Below are 17,470 nucleotides of genomic sequence, written 5' to 3'. Positions count from 1 at the left end.
ATATCTTGATTTGAGCATCTTGATGTTTCCAGATCTTGAGGAGCTCCAGGATCTCAAGTTCTGGAGAATATCAAGTGTCCGAGCATCTTGAATGTCTCGATTTGAGCATCTTCATGGTTCAGGATCTTGAGGAACTCAAGGATCTCAAGTTCTTGAGAATATCAAGCGTTTGAGGATCTTGAATATCTCGATTTTGAGGGTCTTGGGGTTTCAAGACCTTGAGGAACTCAAGGACCTCAAGTTTTTAGAATATCAAGTATTGGATCAACTTGTTTTCGAGGATCTTGAGGTTTTAAGATCTTGAGGAACTCATGGATCTCAAGTTTTGGAGAATATCGAGTGTTCAAGCATCTCGTTCTTGAGGATCTCGAGGTTTCTAAATCTTTGAGGAACTCATGGATCTCAAGGTTTTGAGAAGATCAAGTGTCTGAGCATCTTGAATGTCTTGGTTTTGAAGGTCTTGATGTTTCAAGATCTTGAGGAGCTCAAGGATCTCAAGTCGTTGAACATATCAAGTTTTTGAGGACCTCAGAGTTCTCAGATCTTCGAGGAACTCAAGGATCTCACAATTATGAACATGTCAAGTGTCTGAGGACCTTCAGTATCTCATTTCTGAGGGTCTTGAGGTTTTAAGATCTTGAGGAACTCCAGATATTTTTAGAATATTGAGTGTTTGAGCATTTCATTTTTGAGCATCTTGAGGTTTCAAGATCTTGAGGAACTCAAGGATCTCAACTTTTTGATAATATCAAGCATTTGAGGATCTTGAATGTCTCATTTTTGGGGATCTTGAGTTTTTAAGATCTTGAGGAATTCCAGGATCTCAAGTTTTTAGAATATCAAGTATTGGATCATCTTGTTTTCAAGGATCTTGAGGTTTCAATATCTTGAGGAACTCCAGGATCTCAAGTTTTTAGAATATCAAGTATTGGATCATCTTGTTCTTGAGGATCTTGAGGTTTCTAAATCTTTGAGGAACTCATGGATCTCAAGGTTTTGAGAAGATCAAGTGCCTGAGCATCTTGAATGTCTCGGTTTTGAAGGTCTTGATGTTTCAAGATCTTGAGGAGCTCAGGGATCTCACATTTTTGAACACGTCAAGTGTCTGGGGACCTTCAGTATCTCATTTCTGAGGCTCTTGAGGTTTTAAGATCATGAGGAACTCAAGGATCTCAAGTTTTGGAGAATATCGAGTGTTCAAGCGTCTCGTTCTTGAGAATCTCGAGGTTTCAAGATGATGAGGAACTCAAGGATCTCACATTTTTTAACATGTCCAGTGTCTGAAGATCTTGAATCTTTAATCTTTGAGGATCCTGAGGTTTTGTGATCTTTGAGGAACTCAATCTCAAGTTTTTGGGGATCTAGGACCTCATTTGTGAGGAACGAGGGTCTCAGGTTTTTTAGGAACTTGGGGATCTCAAGTCTTTGAAGAATTAGAGGGTCTCAAGATTTTGAGAATATTCCGTATTTGAGGATCTTCAGGATCTCAAGTATTTGTGGATCTTGAGGTTCTCAAATCTTTGAGAAACTCAAGGACTCAAGTTTTTGAGGAACTCAGGGACCTTGTTGGTTGGTTTAGGAGATCCCGGATCTCCGTGGTGTCCATGGGCTCAGTGGTGCCACCACTGACGTTCCCAATGGAGAACATCTCTGGCCAAGATAATGTGACCATGGGACTCAACCTTCACGGTTGGCTTGAGAGATCCCAGATCTCCATGATGTCCATGGGCTTGGTGGTGCCACCATCTATGGTCCCAATGGAGAACATCTTTGGCCAGGACAACATGACCATCACGCTCAACCTTCACGGTTGGTTTGGAGATCCCAGATCTCCATGATGTCCATGGGCTTGGTGGTGCCACCACCGATGGTCCCAATGGAGAACATCTCTGGCCAGGACAACATGACCATCACGCTCAACCTTCACGGTTGGTTTGGAGATCCCAGATCTCCATGATGTCCATGGGCTTGGTGGTACCACCACCGATGGTCCCAATGGAGAACATCTCTGACCAGGACAACATGCCCATGGTTCTCAACCTTCACTGTTGACTTGAGAGATCCCAGATCTCCATGATGTCCATGGGCTCGGTGATGCCACCACCGATGGTCTGAATGGAGGACATCTCTGGCCAGGACAACATGGCCATGGGGCTCAACCTTCACGGTTGGTTTGGGAGAACCTGGATCAATCTCCATGATGTCCATGGGCTCGGTGGTGCCACCACTGACGTTCCCAATGGAGAACATCTCTGGCCAAGATAATGTGACCATGGGACTCAACCTTCACGGTTGGCTTGAGAGATCCCAGATCTCCAGGATGTCCATGGGCTTGGTGGTGCCACCATCTATGGTCCCAATGGAGAACATCTTTGGCCAGGACAACATGACCATCACGCTCAACCTTCACGGTTGGTTTGGAGATCCCAGATCTCCATGATGTCCATGGGCTTGGTGGTGCCACCACCGATGGTCCCAGTGGAGAACATCTCTGGCCAGGACAACATGACCATCACGCTCAACCTTCACGGTTGGTTTGGAGATCCCAGATCTCCATGATGTCCATGGGCTTGGTGGTACCACCACCGATGGTCCCAATGGAGAACATCTCTGACCAGGACAACATGCCCATGGTTCTCAACCTTCACTGTTGGCTTGAGAGATCCCAGATCTCCATGATGTCCATGGGCTCGGTGATGCCACCACCGATGGTCTGAATGGAGGACATCTCTGGCCAGGACAACATGGCCATGGGGCTCAACCTTCACGGTTGGTTTGGGAGAACCTGGATCAATCTCCATGATGTCCATGGGCTCGGTGGTACCACCACCAGCATTCCCAATGGAGAACATCTCTGGCCAAGATAATGTGACCATGGTGCTCAACCTTCACTGTTGGCTTGAGAGATCCCAGATCTCCATGATGTCCATGGGCTTAGTGGTGCCACCATCTTTGGTCCCAATGGAGACCATCTCCAGCCAGGACAACGTGGCCATGGGGCTCAACCTTCACTGTTGGCTTGAGAGGTCCCAGATCTCCATGATGTCCATAGGCTTGATGGTACCACCACCAGCATTCCCAATGGAGAACATCTCTGGCCAGGACAGCGTGGCCATGGGGCTCAACCTTCACGGTTGGCTTGAGAGATCCCAGATCTCCATGATGTCCATGGGCTTGGTGGTGCCACCACCAATGGTCCCAATGGAGAACATCTCTGACCAGGACAACATGCCCATGGTTCTCAACCTTCTCTGTTGGTTTGGAGATCCCGAATCTCCACGATGCAACAGGGGCCGTTTTGTCACCAACAACGTTACTATCGAACCAGCAACGTCGTGTTGACACCCCAACGACCACCCCCGTTCGCTCGCGGCGGCGCGCGGCGTTTTCGGGTGACGTTTGGACGCTGCCGGCCGCTTTAACTGATGGATGCCAAACCGTTCGCAGGTCACTTGCGGGAAGCCCCTTCCCCTCTCATGATGCATTCCCCACAGATGCCGCCGTTCCAGGGCTTGGTCCACCAGTCGCCACCTCAACAAACCATCCAGCCAAAAAAACAGGTAAAACCACCATAACCACGCAACTCCCGGCGCCGAAACTCACCGGGGATCGGAGCGGGGAGGGGAAGGGGTTCCATCGCCTTTTTCCGACCCGTTTTTGCGGGTTTCGGGCCCGTTTTTGACGCGTTTCTCCCCGCGGCAGGAGATGCGAGCCGCCTCGGTGGTGCAGGCGCAGCCGCTGGTGGGGAAGGAGGAGAAGATGCACTCGCCCGCCGTGCGCAACGAGACCTTCAGCCCCCCGCTGCGGCAGGAGCCGCCCAAGCACCCCGAGGGCGGCAAAGCGCCCGCGCACGGCCCGCAGCGTGAGTCGGGGGGCTGGGACCCCCAGCGGCCCCCTTTTGGGGGACCGACACACCTCCCCGGCACCCCCAGTTTGGTGGATGAGATTCCCCGTCACCCCAAATTATAGCGTCCGCGATGGCGTCTCTCCCTGTTTTGGTGCCTGAGAACCCATCGCCCCCATTTTGATGGTGGAGACCCCGTCACCCCAGTTTTGGTGCCTGAGACACCCCAGATTTGATAGTGGAGACCCCATCACCCCCATTTTGATGGTGGAGACCCCGTCACCCCAGTTTTGTGCCTGAGACACCCCAGATTTGGTAGTGGAGACCCCATCACCCCCATTTTCATGGTGGAGACCCCGTCACCCCAGTTTTGTGCCTGAAACACCCCAGATTTGGTAGTGGAGACCCCATCACCCCCGTTTTCATGGTGGAGACCCCATCACCCCAATTTTAGTGTCTGAGCCCCCCATCACCCCAGTTTTGATGGTGGAGACCATATCACCCCAATTTTGGTGGCCGAGCCCCCCATCACCCAGTTTCTATAGTAGGGACCCTCATCACCCCCAAATTTGGTGGCTGAGACACCCCCAGTTTTGATACTGGAGACCCCATCACCCCATTTTCATATTGGAGACCCAATCACCCCAATTTTAGTGCCTGAGACCCCACCACCCAAGTTTTGGTGGCTGGGACCCCCAGCGGCCCCCTTTTGGGGGACCGACACACCCCCCCGGCACCCCCAGTTTGGTGGATGAGATTCCCCGTCACCCCAAATTGTAGTGTCCGCGATGGCGTCTCTCCCTGTTTTGGTGCCTGAGAACCCGTTTTGATGGTGGAGACCCCATCACCCCAATTTTGGTGCCTGAGACACCCCAGATTTGATAGTGGAGACCCCATCACCCCCATTTTGATGGTGGAGACCCCATCACCCCAATTTTGGTGCCTGAGACACCCCCATCACCCCCAGATTTGGTAGTGGAGACCCCATCACCCCCATTTTGATGGTGGAGACCCCATCACCCCATTTTCATGGTGGAGACCCCATCACCCCAATTTCAGTGCCTGAGACCCCATCGCCCCAATTTTGGTGCCTGAGACACCCCCATCACCCCCAGATTTGGTACTGGAGACCCCATCACTCCCAAATTTGGTGGCTGAGACACCCCCAGTTTTGATACTGGAGACCCCATCACCCCATTTTCATATTGGAGACCCCATCACCCCAATTTCAGTGCCTGAGACACACCCATCACCCCCAGTTTTGGTAGTGGAGACCCCATCACCCCCAAATTTGGTGGCTGAGACACCCCCAGTTTTGATAGTGGAGACCCCATCACCCCATTTTCATGGTGGAGACCCCATCACCCCAATTTCAGTGCCTGAGAACCCATCACCCCAATTTTGGTGCCTGAGACACCCCCATCACCCCCAGATTTGGTAGTGGAGACCCCATCACCCCCATTTTGATGGTGGAGACCCCATCACCCCAATTTCAGTGCCTGAGACCCCACCACCCCCATTTTGGTGGCTGAGCCCCCCATCACCCCGCAATTTCTATAGTAGGGACCCTCATCACCCCCAAATTTGGTGGCTGAGACACCCCCAGTTTTGATAGTGGAGACCCCATCACCCCATTTTCATGGTGGAGACCCCATCACCCCAATTTCAGTGCCTGAGACCCCCCAGCAACCTCTATTTTGATTGCTGAGACCCCCATCACCCCACATTTCGGTGTCCGACACCCCAATTTTGGTGGCAGACACCCCATCACCCCCATTTTGATGGTGGAGACCCTATCACCCCCATTTTGATGGTGGAGACCCCATCACCCCAATTTTGGTGCCTTAGACCCCATCACCCCAATTTTGGTGCCAGAGACCCCATCACCCACATTTTGGTGGCTGAGACCCCCGTCACCCCCCAATTTGGTGCCTGAGACACCCCATCACCCCAGTTTTGGTAGTGGAGACCCCATCACCCCAATTTCAGTGCCTGAGACCCCATCACCCCAATTTTGGTGGCTGAGACACCCATCACCCCCCGATTTCTATAGTAGAGACGCCCATCACCCCCATTTTGATAGTGGAGACCCCAGCACCCCAATTTCAGTGCCTGAGACCCCATCACCCCCATTTTGTTGACCAAGTCCCCCCACATCACTCCCAAATTTTTCCGGCACCCCCGTCACCCCCCAATTTCAACAGTGGAGACGCTTAACACCCCAAATGGTGGTGGAGACGCCATCACCCCCATTTTGATGGCTGACACCCCATCACTTTGGTTACTTAGACCCCCCAATCACCCCGAATTCGGTGTCTGAGCCCCCGTCACCCCCATTTGTGGCGTCCCGGGGTCCCCCCCGTCTGACGCAGCCGCTGGTTCCAGGGCCGGAGCTGAAGCCCCTGGAGGGGGGGCGACCTGTGATCAGACCCCCGGAGCAGAACCCCCCCCAGCCCGGAGCGCCCGACAAGGAGCGGCAGAAGCAGGAGCCCAAGACGCCTGTCGCCCCAAAAAAGGTAACGTCCCAAACGGGAAATGTGCCAAAAGGGGGGGAAAAACTCACGGGATTGGGAGTGGAACTGCCCAAAATTGAGAAGGGAACCTCCCAAAATTGGGAGTGGAACGTCCCAAAAATTGGGAGTGGAACCACCCAAAATTGGGAATGGAACGTCCCAAAAATGGGAATGGAACCACCCAAAAATGGGAATGGAACCTTCCAAAATTCAGAATGGAACCTTCTTAGAATAGGGAATGGAACCTCCCCAAATTTGGGAGTGGAAGCTCCCAAAATTGAGAATGGAACCACCCAAAAATGGGAATGGAACGTCCCAAAAATTGGGAATGGAACCTCCCTCAAAATTGGGAGTGGAAGCTCCCAAAATTGAGAATGGAACATCCTAAAATTGGGAATGGAACCTCCCGAAATTGGGAATGGAACCTCCCGAAGTTGGGAATGGAACGTCCCAAAATTGGGAATGGAACGTCCCAAAAATGGGAATGGAACGTCCCAAAATTGCGAATGAAATGTCCCAAAATTGGGAATGGAACCTCACAAAATCTGGGAATGGAACCTCCAAAATTGGGAATGAAATGTCCCAAAATTGGGAATCGAACCTCCTTAAAATAGGGAATGAAAGCTCCCAATATTGGGAATGGAACCTCCCAAAAATTGGGAATGAACCTCCCAAGATTGGGAAGGGAACCTCCCAAGATTGGGAAGGAAACCTCCCAAAATCTGGGAATGGAACCTCCCAAAATTGGGAATGGAACGTCCCAAAAATGGGAATGGAACGTCCCAAAAACTGGGAATGGAACCTCCTTAAAATTGGGAATGAACCCTCCCAAAAATTGGGAATGGAACCTCCCAAAATTTGGAATGGAACCTCCCAAAAATGGGAATGGAACCTCCCAAAAGTGAGCATGAAACCTCCCAAAAATCTGGGAACAGAACCTCCAAAATTGGGAATGGAACCTTCCAAAATTCAGAATGGAACCTCCTTAAAATAGGGAATGAAACCTCCCAAAATTGGGAATGGGACCTCCCAAAAGTGAGAATGAACCCTCCCAAAATTGGGAATGGAATGTCCCAAAAATGGGAATGTAACCTCCCAAAATTCAGAATGGAACCTCCTTAGAATAGGGAATGAGACCTCCCAAAATTGGGAATAGAACCTCCCAAAAATTGGGAGTGAAACCTCCCAAAAGTGGGAATGAAACCTCCCAAAATTGGGAATGGAACGTCCCAAAAATGGGAATGGAACGTCCCAAAAATTGGGAATGGAACGTCCCGAAGTTGGGAATGGAACATCCTAAAATTGGGAATGAAACCTCCCAAAATTGGGAATGAACCCTCCCAATATTGGGAATGGAACCTCCCAAAATTGGGAATGGAACCTACTTAAAATAGGGAATGAGACCTCTCAAAATTGGGAATGAAACCTCCCAATATTGGAAATGGAACCTCCCAAAATTCAGAATGGAACCTACTTAAAATAGGGAATGAGACCTCCCAAAATTGGGAATGGAACCTCCCAAAATCTGGGAATGGAACCCCCAAAATTGGGAATGGAACCTCCCAAAAATGGGAATGAACCACGTTGTTCGGTGGTTCATCTCCACGGGGCTTTGAGGAGACCTCGAGTTCCACGTCCAGCTCCGGGTTCCTCGGGACATGAGGCTGTTGGAGAAGGTCCAGAGGACACCATGAGGACAACTGGGAGGACACTTGGGCTTCTCCAGCCTGGAGACGCCTCCGGGGGGACCTTCTTGTGGCCTTTCTGTCTATAAACGGGGGTTCTAAGGGAGATGGAGAAAGACTGTTGACCAAAGACCTTTATTCGAGGATCTTGAGCTTCTTTGAGGAACTTGAGGATCTCAAGTTTTGGAGAAAGATTTTTGACCATAAACCTTTATTTGAGGATCTTGAGGTTCTCAGATCTTTGAGGAACCCAAGGGTCTCAAATTTTGGAGAAAGACTTTTGACCAAAGACCTTTATTTGAAGATCTTGAGGTTCTCAGATCCTTGAGGAACTCAATGATCTCACTTGTTTAGAGAAAGACTTTTGACCAAAGACCTTTATTTGAAGATCTTGAGCTTCTTTGAGGAACTCAAGGTTCTCAAGGTTTTGGAGAAAGGCTTTTGACCAGAAACCTGTATTTGAAGATCGTGAGGTTCTCAGATCTTTGAGGAACTTGAGGATCTCAGGTGTTCAGAGAAAGACTTTTGACCAAAGACCTTTATTTGAGGATCTTGAGCTTCTTTGAGGAACTCAAGGATCTCAAGTTTTGGAGAAAGATTTTTGACCATAAACCTTTATTTGAGGATCTTGAGGTTCTCAGATCTTTGAGGAACTCGAGGATCTCAAGGTTTTGGAGTAAGATTTGACCAAAAACCTCTGTTTGAGGATCTGGAGCTTCTTTGAGGAACAAAAGGATCCACGTTTTTAGAGAAAGACTTTTGACCAAAGACCTTTATTTGAAGATCTTGAGCTTCTTTGAGGAACTCAAGGGTCTCAAATTTTGGAGAAAGACTTTTGACCAAAGACCTTTATTTGAAGATCTTGAGGTTCTTAGATCCTTGAGGAACTCAAGGGTCTCAAATTTTGGAGAAAGACTTTTGACCAAAGACCTTTATTTGGGGATCTTGATCTTCTTGGACAAACTCGAGGATCTCAAGTTTTGGAGAAAGATTTTTGACCGTAAACCTTTATTTGAAGATCCTCAGGTTCTCAGATTCTTGAGGAACCCAAGGGTCTCGAATTTTGGAGAAAGATTTGACCAAAAACCTTTGTTTGTAGATCTTGAGGATCTCAGATCTTTGAGGAACTCAAGGATCCAAGTTTTTGGAGGAAGATTTGACCAAAAACCTTTATTTGAAGATCTTGAGTTTCTCAGATCTTTGAGGAACTCGAGGTTCTCAAATTTTGGACAAAGACTTTTGACCAAAAACCTGTCGCAACAAGGCCCAGTGGTTTTAAACTGGAAGAGCGTAGACTTAGACTTGACCTAAGGAAGAAATACTTGATGCTGAGGGTGGTGAGAGCCTGGCCCAGGTTGCCCAGAGAGGTGGTGGATGAACCATCCCTGGAGACACCCAAGGTCAAGGTTGGACGGCGCTCTGAGCAACCTGAGCTGGTGAAGGTGGCGCTGGGTGACATTTGATGGTCCCTTCCAACCCAAACGGGTCCAAGATTTGGAATACGAGGAGCTGGTCGCATCCGCTTGGGTTTTACGGGAGGAGATGTTTCCTCCACCATCTTCTCCAGCCATGGGGAAGCGTTTGTGTGGATGACGCCATGACGGGGAACAGATTTGGTGGGTTCGGCCTTGCTGAACCGCTCTGTTCTTCTCTCCGCAGGACCTGAAGATCAAGAACATGGGCTCCTGGGCCAGCCTGGTGCAGAAACATCCCACCACGCCGTCCTCCACGGCCAAGTCCTCCAGTGACAGCTTCGAGCAGTTCAAGAGGGCGGCGCGGGAGAAGGAGGAGCGGGAGAAGGCGCTGAAGGCGCAGGCGGAGCAGGTGGAGAGGGAGAAGGAGCGGCTGAGGCGGGAGCAGGAGAGGATGAGGTGAGAACGTCGGCGCCATCGTCACCACCAAGGTGGCCACCGGTGTCCTGGTGTGTGTCTTTGGGGTGGGTTTGGGCCACTGAGCTCAGGGATCAAAATGGCACCAGAATCCCCTCAGGGATCAAAATGGCGCCAGAATCACCTCAGGGATCAAAATGGCGCCAGAATCACCTCAGGGCTCAAAATGGCGCCAGAATCACCTCAGGGTCAAAATGGCGCCAGAATCACCTCAAGGCTCAAAATGGCGCCAGAATCACCTCAAGGCTCAAAATGGCGCCTGAATCACCTCAGGGATCAAAATTGGCCCCAAAATCACCTCAGAGTCAAAATGGCGCCGGAATCACCTCAGGGTCAAAATGGCGCCAAAATCACCTCAGGCTCAAAATGGTGCCAGAATCACCTCAGGGTCAAAATGGCCTCAAAATCACCTCAGGGCTCAAAATGGCCCCAAAATCACTTGAGGGTCAAAATGGCCCCAGAATCACCTCAGGGCTCAAAATGGCGCCAGAATCACCTCAGGGTCAAAATGGTGCCAGAATCACCTCAGGGTCAAAATGGCCCCAAAATCACCTCAGGCTCAAAATGGTGCCAGAATCACCTCAGGGTCAAAATGGCCCCAAAATCACCTCAGGCTCAAAATGGTGCCAGAATCACCTCAGGGTCAAAATGGCCCCAAAATCACCTCAGAGTCAAAATGGCGCCGGAATCACCTCAGGGTCAAAATGGCGCCAGAATCACCTCAGGGATCAAAATGGCGCCAGAATCACCTCAGGGCTCAAAATGGCGCCAGAGTCACCTCAGGGATCAAAATGGCCCCAAAATCACCTCAGGGTCAAAATGGCGCCAGAATCACCTCAGGGCTCAAAATGGCGCCGGAATCGCCTCAGGGCTCAAAATGGCGCCAGAATCACCTCAGGGCTCAAAATGGCGCCAGAGTCACCTCAGGGATCAAAATGGCCCCAAAATCACCTCAGGGTCAAAATGGCGCCAGAATCACCTCAGGGCTCAAAATGGCGCCAGAATCACTTTAGGGTCAAAATGGCGCCAGAATCACCTCAGGGCTCAAAATGGCGCCAGAATCACCTCAGGGCTCAAAATGGCTCTAGGGGTGCCAAGACGGGCTCAGGTTGCCGTCCAAAGTGCCGCACAGTCTGATCCGCGGCACTGATCTGCTCTGATCGGCAGCACCATCCGGTTTCATGGCAGGAATCCCATCTCTTGGCGTGATCTGATCCGATCTCACGGCACGATCCCGTCCCAGCCCGTGGCACAAAGCTGAGCCTGTTATTTCGCGGCACAAATCCGATCCCATTTCGTGGCACAAACCTGATCTTGTGGCACAAATCCGATCCCATTTCATGGCACAAATCCGATCCCATTTCATGGCACAAATCTCATCCCATTTCGTGGCACAAATCCTATCTTGTGGCACAGATCTGATCCCATTTCATGGCATAAATCTGATCCAGTTTCATGGCACAAATCTGATCCCATTTCATGGCACGAACCTGATCTCATGGTGCAAATCTGATTCAATTTTGTGGCACGAATCTGATCCCATTTCATGGCACAAATCTGATCCCATTTCATGGCACAAATATGATCTTGCGGCACGGATCTGATCCCGTTTCATGGCACAAATGTGATACTGTGGCACAAATCTGGTCCAATTTCATGGCACAAACCTAATCTTGTGGCACAAATCCGATCCCATTTCTTGGCACAAATCTGATCCAGTTTCATGGCTCAAACCTGATCTTGCGGCACAAATCTGATCCGGTTTCGTGGCACAAATCGGATCTTGTGGCATAAATCTGATCCCATTTCATGCAACAAACCTGATCCCATCTTGTGGCACAAATGTGATACTGTGGCACAAATCTGATGCCATCTCGTGGCACAAATCTGGTTGCATTTCATGGCACAAATCTGATCCCATTTCATGGCACAAACCTGATCTTGTGGCACAAATCTGATCCCATTTCATGGCACAAACCTGATCCCATTTCATGGTACAAATCTGATCTTGTGGCACAAATCTGATCCCATTTCATGGCACGACTCTGATCCCATTTCGTGGCACAAATATGATCTTGTGGCACGAATCTGATCCCATTTCATGGCACAAGTCTGATCTTGTGGCACAAATCTGATCCCATTTCATGGCACAAACCTGATCCCATTTCATGGTACAAATCTGATCTTGTGGCACAAATCTGATCCCATTTCATGGCACGACTCTGATCCCATTTCGTGGCACAAATATGATCTTGTGGCACGAATCTGATCCCATTTCATGGCACAAGTCTGATCTTGTGGCACAAATCTGATCCCATTTCATGGCACAAACCTGATCCCATTTCATGGTACAAATCTGATCTTGTGGCACAAATCTGATCCCATTTCATGGCACAAATCTGATCCCATTTCGTGGCACAAATATGATCTTGTGGCACGAATCTGATCCCATTTCATGGCACAAATCTGATCTTGTGGCACAAATCTGATCCAATTTCATGGCACGAACCTGATCTCCTGGTACAAATCTGATCCAGTTTTGTGGCACAAATCTGATCCCGTTTCATGGCACAAATCTGATCCCATCTCATGGCACAAATCTGATACTGTGGCACAAATCTGATCCAATTTCATGGCACAAACCTGATCTTGTGGCACAAATCTCATCCCATCTCATGGCACAAATCTGATACTGTGGCACAAATCTGATCCAATTTCATGCCACAAATCCGATCCCATTTCATGGCGCAAACCTGATCTTGTGGCACAAATCTGATCCCATTTCATGGCACAAACCTGATCTTGTGGCACGAATCTGATCCCGTCTCATGGCACAAATCTGATCCCATTTCATGGCACAAACCTGACCTTGTGGCACGAATCTGGTCCCATTTCATGCCACAAATCTGATCCAATTTCATGGCACAAACCTAATCCCATTTCATGGCACAACTCTGATGCCATTTCATGGCACAAATCTGATCTTGTGGCACAAATCTGATCCAATTTGATGGCACAAACCTGATCTCATTTCATGGCACAAACCTGCTCCCATTTCACGGCACAAACCCGCTCTCATGCCACAAACCCAATCAGATCTCACGGCACAATCCCCCACCGCCCTCTCCGACCCCCAAAACCCCCAGAGCCACCCATCCCCATTTCGGTGCCTGTTTCGGCAGGAGCCGGGAGGACGAGGACGCCATGGAGCAGGCGCGCCGGGCGCACGAGGAGGTTCGGCGGCGCCAGGAGCAGCAGCAGCAGCAGCAGCAGGTGACGGCGGTGACGGTGACGGCGGCGGCGGCGGCACCGCAAGCCCAGAGCTCGCAGCCCCAGGCCTCCCAGTCCATGCTGGACCAGCAGCGGGAGATGGCCAGGAAGAGGGAGCAGGAACGGAGGCGCCGGGAAGCGGTGAGGACGGGAACACGGGGGTGCCGGGAAATCCCCGGGGAGCCTGGATATAAATCAGAGAGGGGCAGGAGAACCTCTCTGACCTACTGAGCACCCCCTTCTAATCCCCACCAGATCCCATTGGCTTCCTGGCCACAAGGGCCCAGTGCTGGCTCAGCCCACAGCACCCGCTGTTCCCAGCTGGTCTCCCATCCAAGCACTGACCGGGTCCGACCCTGCTTAGCTTCCCAGATCAGATGAGATGGGGCGTTCTCAGGGTGCTATGGCTGTAGATATTATATATATATGATCCCTGAGTATATCCTGATAGTATCTGAACTAAACTCTGTTTTCAAGGGCAGAGTAGAGGGGCAGGAGAACCTCTCTGACCTACTGACCACCCCCTTCTAATCCACCCCAGATACCATTGGCCTTCTTGGTCTCCCATCCAAGCACTAACCGGGCCCGACCCTGCTTAGCTTCCCAGATCAGATGAGATGGGGCGTTCCCAGGGTGCTGTGGCTCTATATATTATATATGTATATATATGTATGCTCCCCAAGTATATCTTGATAGTATCTGAACTAAAGGGCAGAGTAGAGGGGCAGGAGAACCTCTCTGACCCACTGACCACCCCCTTCTAACCCACCCCAGGTACCACTGGTCTCCCATCCAAGCACTGACCGGGCCCGACCCTGCTTAGCTTCCTCAAAAATTCACTGAGGATGCAAATTAATTCCCCAATTTTCCCCTTAAAATTAAAATCTTGGGGCTGAAAAATTTTCGGAATATTTAGAAAAAATTTCTGAGAATTCTGCAAAAATTGGGAGAATTTTAAAAAATTGCAAGAATTTTAAAAAATATATAAAAAAATTGCTGAGGATGCAAAAAAATTCCCTGTAAAAAATTCATTTGAATTCTGAGAAATTCCCCAAAAATGCGCCAAAAACTTGAAAATTTCCCCCAAATTGATGTGTTTCCCTTTAATTCCCTTTAATTTCCCTTAATTGCAGATGGCGGCGACGATCGACATGAATTTCCAGAGCGATTTATTGGCAATATTCGAAGAAAACCTTTTCTAGCGGCGCCTGGAGATTTTTGGGCTCATTTCCTCCGGATTTGACTCTTTAAAAAAAAAAAAAATGGAAAAAAAAAACACACAAAAAAAAGCAAAAATTCTCCTTTTTTTCCCCCATTTTCCCCAGCAGGAAAAAGAGAAAAAAAAAAAAGCTTCGGACTTTCCGTTAAGTGTTAAAAAAGAGGTGAAATAGTTGCGGGCTGGAGCTCGGGCGGCGCAGGGAGCGGCGGGTTTGCCTTACCCCCCCCCCCACGGACTTATTTTGGGTCATTTTCCTTCGTTTTCCTCAGTTTCCCCCCATTTCGCAGCAAAAGACGCCGAGAAAAATCCTCCAGATTTGAAGGCAAAATCGCAACCGGGACGCAAAACAAGGTGCCCCCCCCCCACCCCCTATATTGATATTCACTGTATAGCCTGGGGTGATTTTTGGGTTCATTTCTCACGGTTTTGGGGGTTTTTGGGGAGCCGGGTTGGGGGGTTCGCACCCAAAAGGCCCCGGTGGAATGTGGCGGCTGGTGGGGGGGGGGAGATGGGCGGGGAAAGGGGGCGGGGCCATATGTAGCCCCGCCCCTTTGCGCCTTTGGGGGCGGTTCCTCCCCTTTTTCCCGCCTTTTTTTCCCCCTTTTCCCATTTTCTTTCTCTTTTTTCCTCCTTTTTTCCTCCTTTTTTCCTCCTTTTTTCCTCCTTTTTTCCTCCTTTTTTCCTCCTTTTTTCCTCCTTTTTTTCCTCCTTTTTTTCCTCCTTTTTTCCTCCTTTTTTTCCTCCTTTCTCCTTTTTCTCCCTTTTTCTCCTTTTTTCTCCTTTTCTCATTTTTCTCATTTCTCTCATTTTTCTTCTCCTTTTTTCTCCTTTTTCCTCATTTTTTTTCTTTTTTCCTCTTTTTTTCCTCTTTTTTCCTTTTTTCCTCTTTTTTCCTTTTTTCCTTTTTTTCCTCTTTTTTTCCTCTTTTTTCCTCTTTTTTTTCCTCTTTTTTTTCCTCTTTTTTTTCCTCTTTTTTTTCCTTTTTTTTTCCTTTTTTTTCCTCTTTTTTTTCCTTTTTTTTTCTTTTTTTTTCCTCTTTTTTTCCTTTTTTTTCCTCTTTTTTTCCTCTTTTTTTCCTCTTTTTTCCTCTTTTTTTTTCCTCTTTTCTTTTCCTCTTTTTTTCCTCTTTTTTTTCCTCTTTTTTTTCCTCTTTTTTTCCCTCTTTTTTTTCCTCTTTTTTTCCTCTTTTTTCTCTTTTTTTCCTCTTTTTTTTTCCTCTTTTTTCCTCTTTTTTTCCTCCTTTTTCCCTCCTTTTTCCCTCCTTTTTCCCTCTTTTTTCCCTCTTTTTCCTTTTTTCTCTTTTTTCCTCTTTTTCCTTTTTCTTCTTTTCTCTTCTTCCTCTTTTTTCCTCCTTTTTTCCCTCTTTTCTTTCTTCTCCTTCCCCTATTTTCCTCTTCCCCTCCTTCCCCCATCCCCTCCCCATCCCCCTCCCCCCCCAAAACCCGCCATTTCCTCATATTTTTTTTACTTTTTTTTTCCCTTCAAGTTGATTTTTTTTAAAAAACCAAGAAAAATACCCCCAAAAAACCCCCCCCCCCCACAAGCGCCACCAAAATCCCGGTCGCCCCGGCGCCTCCGCTCGTTCGTTACCGCGCTGTTCTCTTATTGCTCCGGCGGTTTCGTCCCCACTCGGTGCCATAAACCCCCCCCCCCTCCTCCTCCCCTCCCCCCCCCCGCCCCCGCCCCCTTCCCCCCGCCCCCCCCGCTCCCGCCGCCGCGTTTCCCGCGTTTCCCGCCGTTCCCGCCGCCGCGTTTCCCGCCGTTCCCGGGAAGTCGCCGCCGCGGCCGCGAATTAAACGCAGCTCTTGGGTTTTGTACAAAAATCGCCGCGTTTCGCCCCATTTCTTTGCCCCCCCCCACTTCAAGCAACAGGGACACGGGTGGGGGGGGGTGGAACATTCCATTAAAATGGAAAATAATATGTAAAAAAGAATTTAAAACTCACAATTGACATTGAGAAGTTTTGAAACTTCACGGGAAAATTTAAAGGGGAAGCAAAGCAGCAAAAGGAAAGGAAAAAAGGTACAAAAGTGGGGGAAAAGGGTAAAAATTAAATAATAAGAATAAAAGTGGCGAAGCGGGGGGGGGAGGGGAAAAAAAAAAGGAAAAAATTTAAAAAAAATATACAGAAATTGGTGCGTTCGGGTCCGGTTCCCCCCCCCCCAACCCCTGGGGGTGGTTCCCGCCCCTCACGTGACGCCTCTCGCGGTCCCATTGGGTGCCGCTCGCGCGGCCCCGCCCCCTCGCCCCCGGTGCTGACCAATGGGCGGGAGGGGGCGGGGCCGCGCTTGGCTGAGCTCGGGCGGGAGGAGGAAGCGGCGAGAGAAGGTCGGGAAGTGGGGGGGGGGGCGGTGACAGGAACCGGGACAGAGGGACAGGGGGACAGAGGGACGGGGGGACAGAGGGACAGGGGGACAGAGGGACAGGGGGACAGGGAGACGGGGACACCCCCGGGGACAGGGGACAGGGGGACAGAGACACCAGGACAGGGACTAAGGGGACCAGGGACAAGAACCAGGACAGAGGGACAGGGGGACAGGACAGAGGGACACAGGGACACGGGACAGGGGGACAGGGACACTTGGGGACAGGGACAGAGGGATCGGGACAGAGGGACAGGGACACCGGGGCAGGGACTAAGGGACCAGGGACAAGAACCAGGACAGAGGGACACAGGACAGGGGGACAGGGACATGGGACAGAGGGACAGGGACACCAGGAAAGGGACTATGGGACCAGGGACAAGAACCAGGACAGAGGGACAGGGACACAGACAGAGGGACACAGGGCAGGGACTAAGGGACCAGGGACAAGAACCAGGACAGAGGGACAGGGGGACAGGACAGAGGGACACAGGACGGGGACTGAGGGACAGGGACATCAGGACATGGGGACAGGAACACGGGACAGGGACACTTGGGGACAGGGACATGGGACAGGGGGACAGGGACAGAGGGGCAGGGACAGAGGGACAGGGACACCTGGGACAGGGACAAAGGGACCAGGGACAAGAACCAGGACAGAGGGACAGGGACATGAGACAGGGGGAC

At 50.0% G+C, this 17,470-nt stretch overlaps 1 protein-coding gene across 6 annotated transcripts in view; it reads left to right on the top strand.

Moving 5' to 3' along the window:
- The window catches only part of BRD4 (bromodomain containing 4), a 62,833-nt gene extending 47,500 nt beyond the window's left edge, over nt 1-15,333 (top strand). For all 6 annotated transcript variants that reach the window (XM_080361340.1, XM_080361341.1, XM_080361336.1 and 3 more), the window contains 6 exons: nt 3,448-3,560; nt 3,703-3,862; nt 6,230-6,360; nt 9,702-9,913; nt 13,114-13,342; nt 14,335-15,333. In XM_080361340.1, the coding sequence (XP_080217466.1) occupies nt 3,448-3,560; nt 3,703-3,862; nt 6,230-6,360; nt 9,702-9,913; nt 13,114-13,342; nt 14,335-14,403 (914 nt within the window). In that variant the 3' untranslated portion in view covers nt 14,404-15,333. The remainder of the gene's footprint in view (nt 1-3,447; nt 3,561-3,702; nt 3,863-6,229; nt 6,361-9,701; nt 9,914-13,113; nt 13,343-14,334) is intronic.
- The last annotated feature ends 2,137 nt before the right edge of the window (nt 15,334-17,470 follow it).

This window comes from Nesoenas mayeri, assembly GCF_963082525.1.
Source record: "Nesoenas mayeri genome assembly, chromosome: 31".
Classification (NCBI taxonomy): domain Eukaryota; kingdom Metazoa; phylum Chordata; class Aves; order Columbiformes; family Columbidae; genus Nesoenas; species Nesoenas mayeri.
Note: the sequence above shows the minus strand (reverse complement) of the source record. Positions and strands in the feature narration are given on the sequence as shown.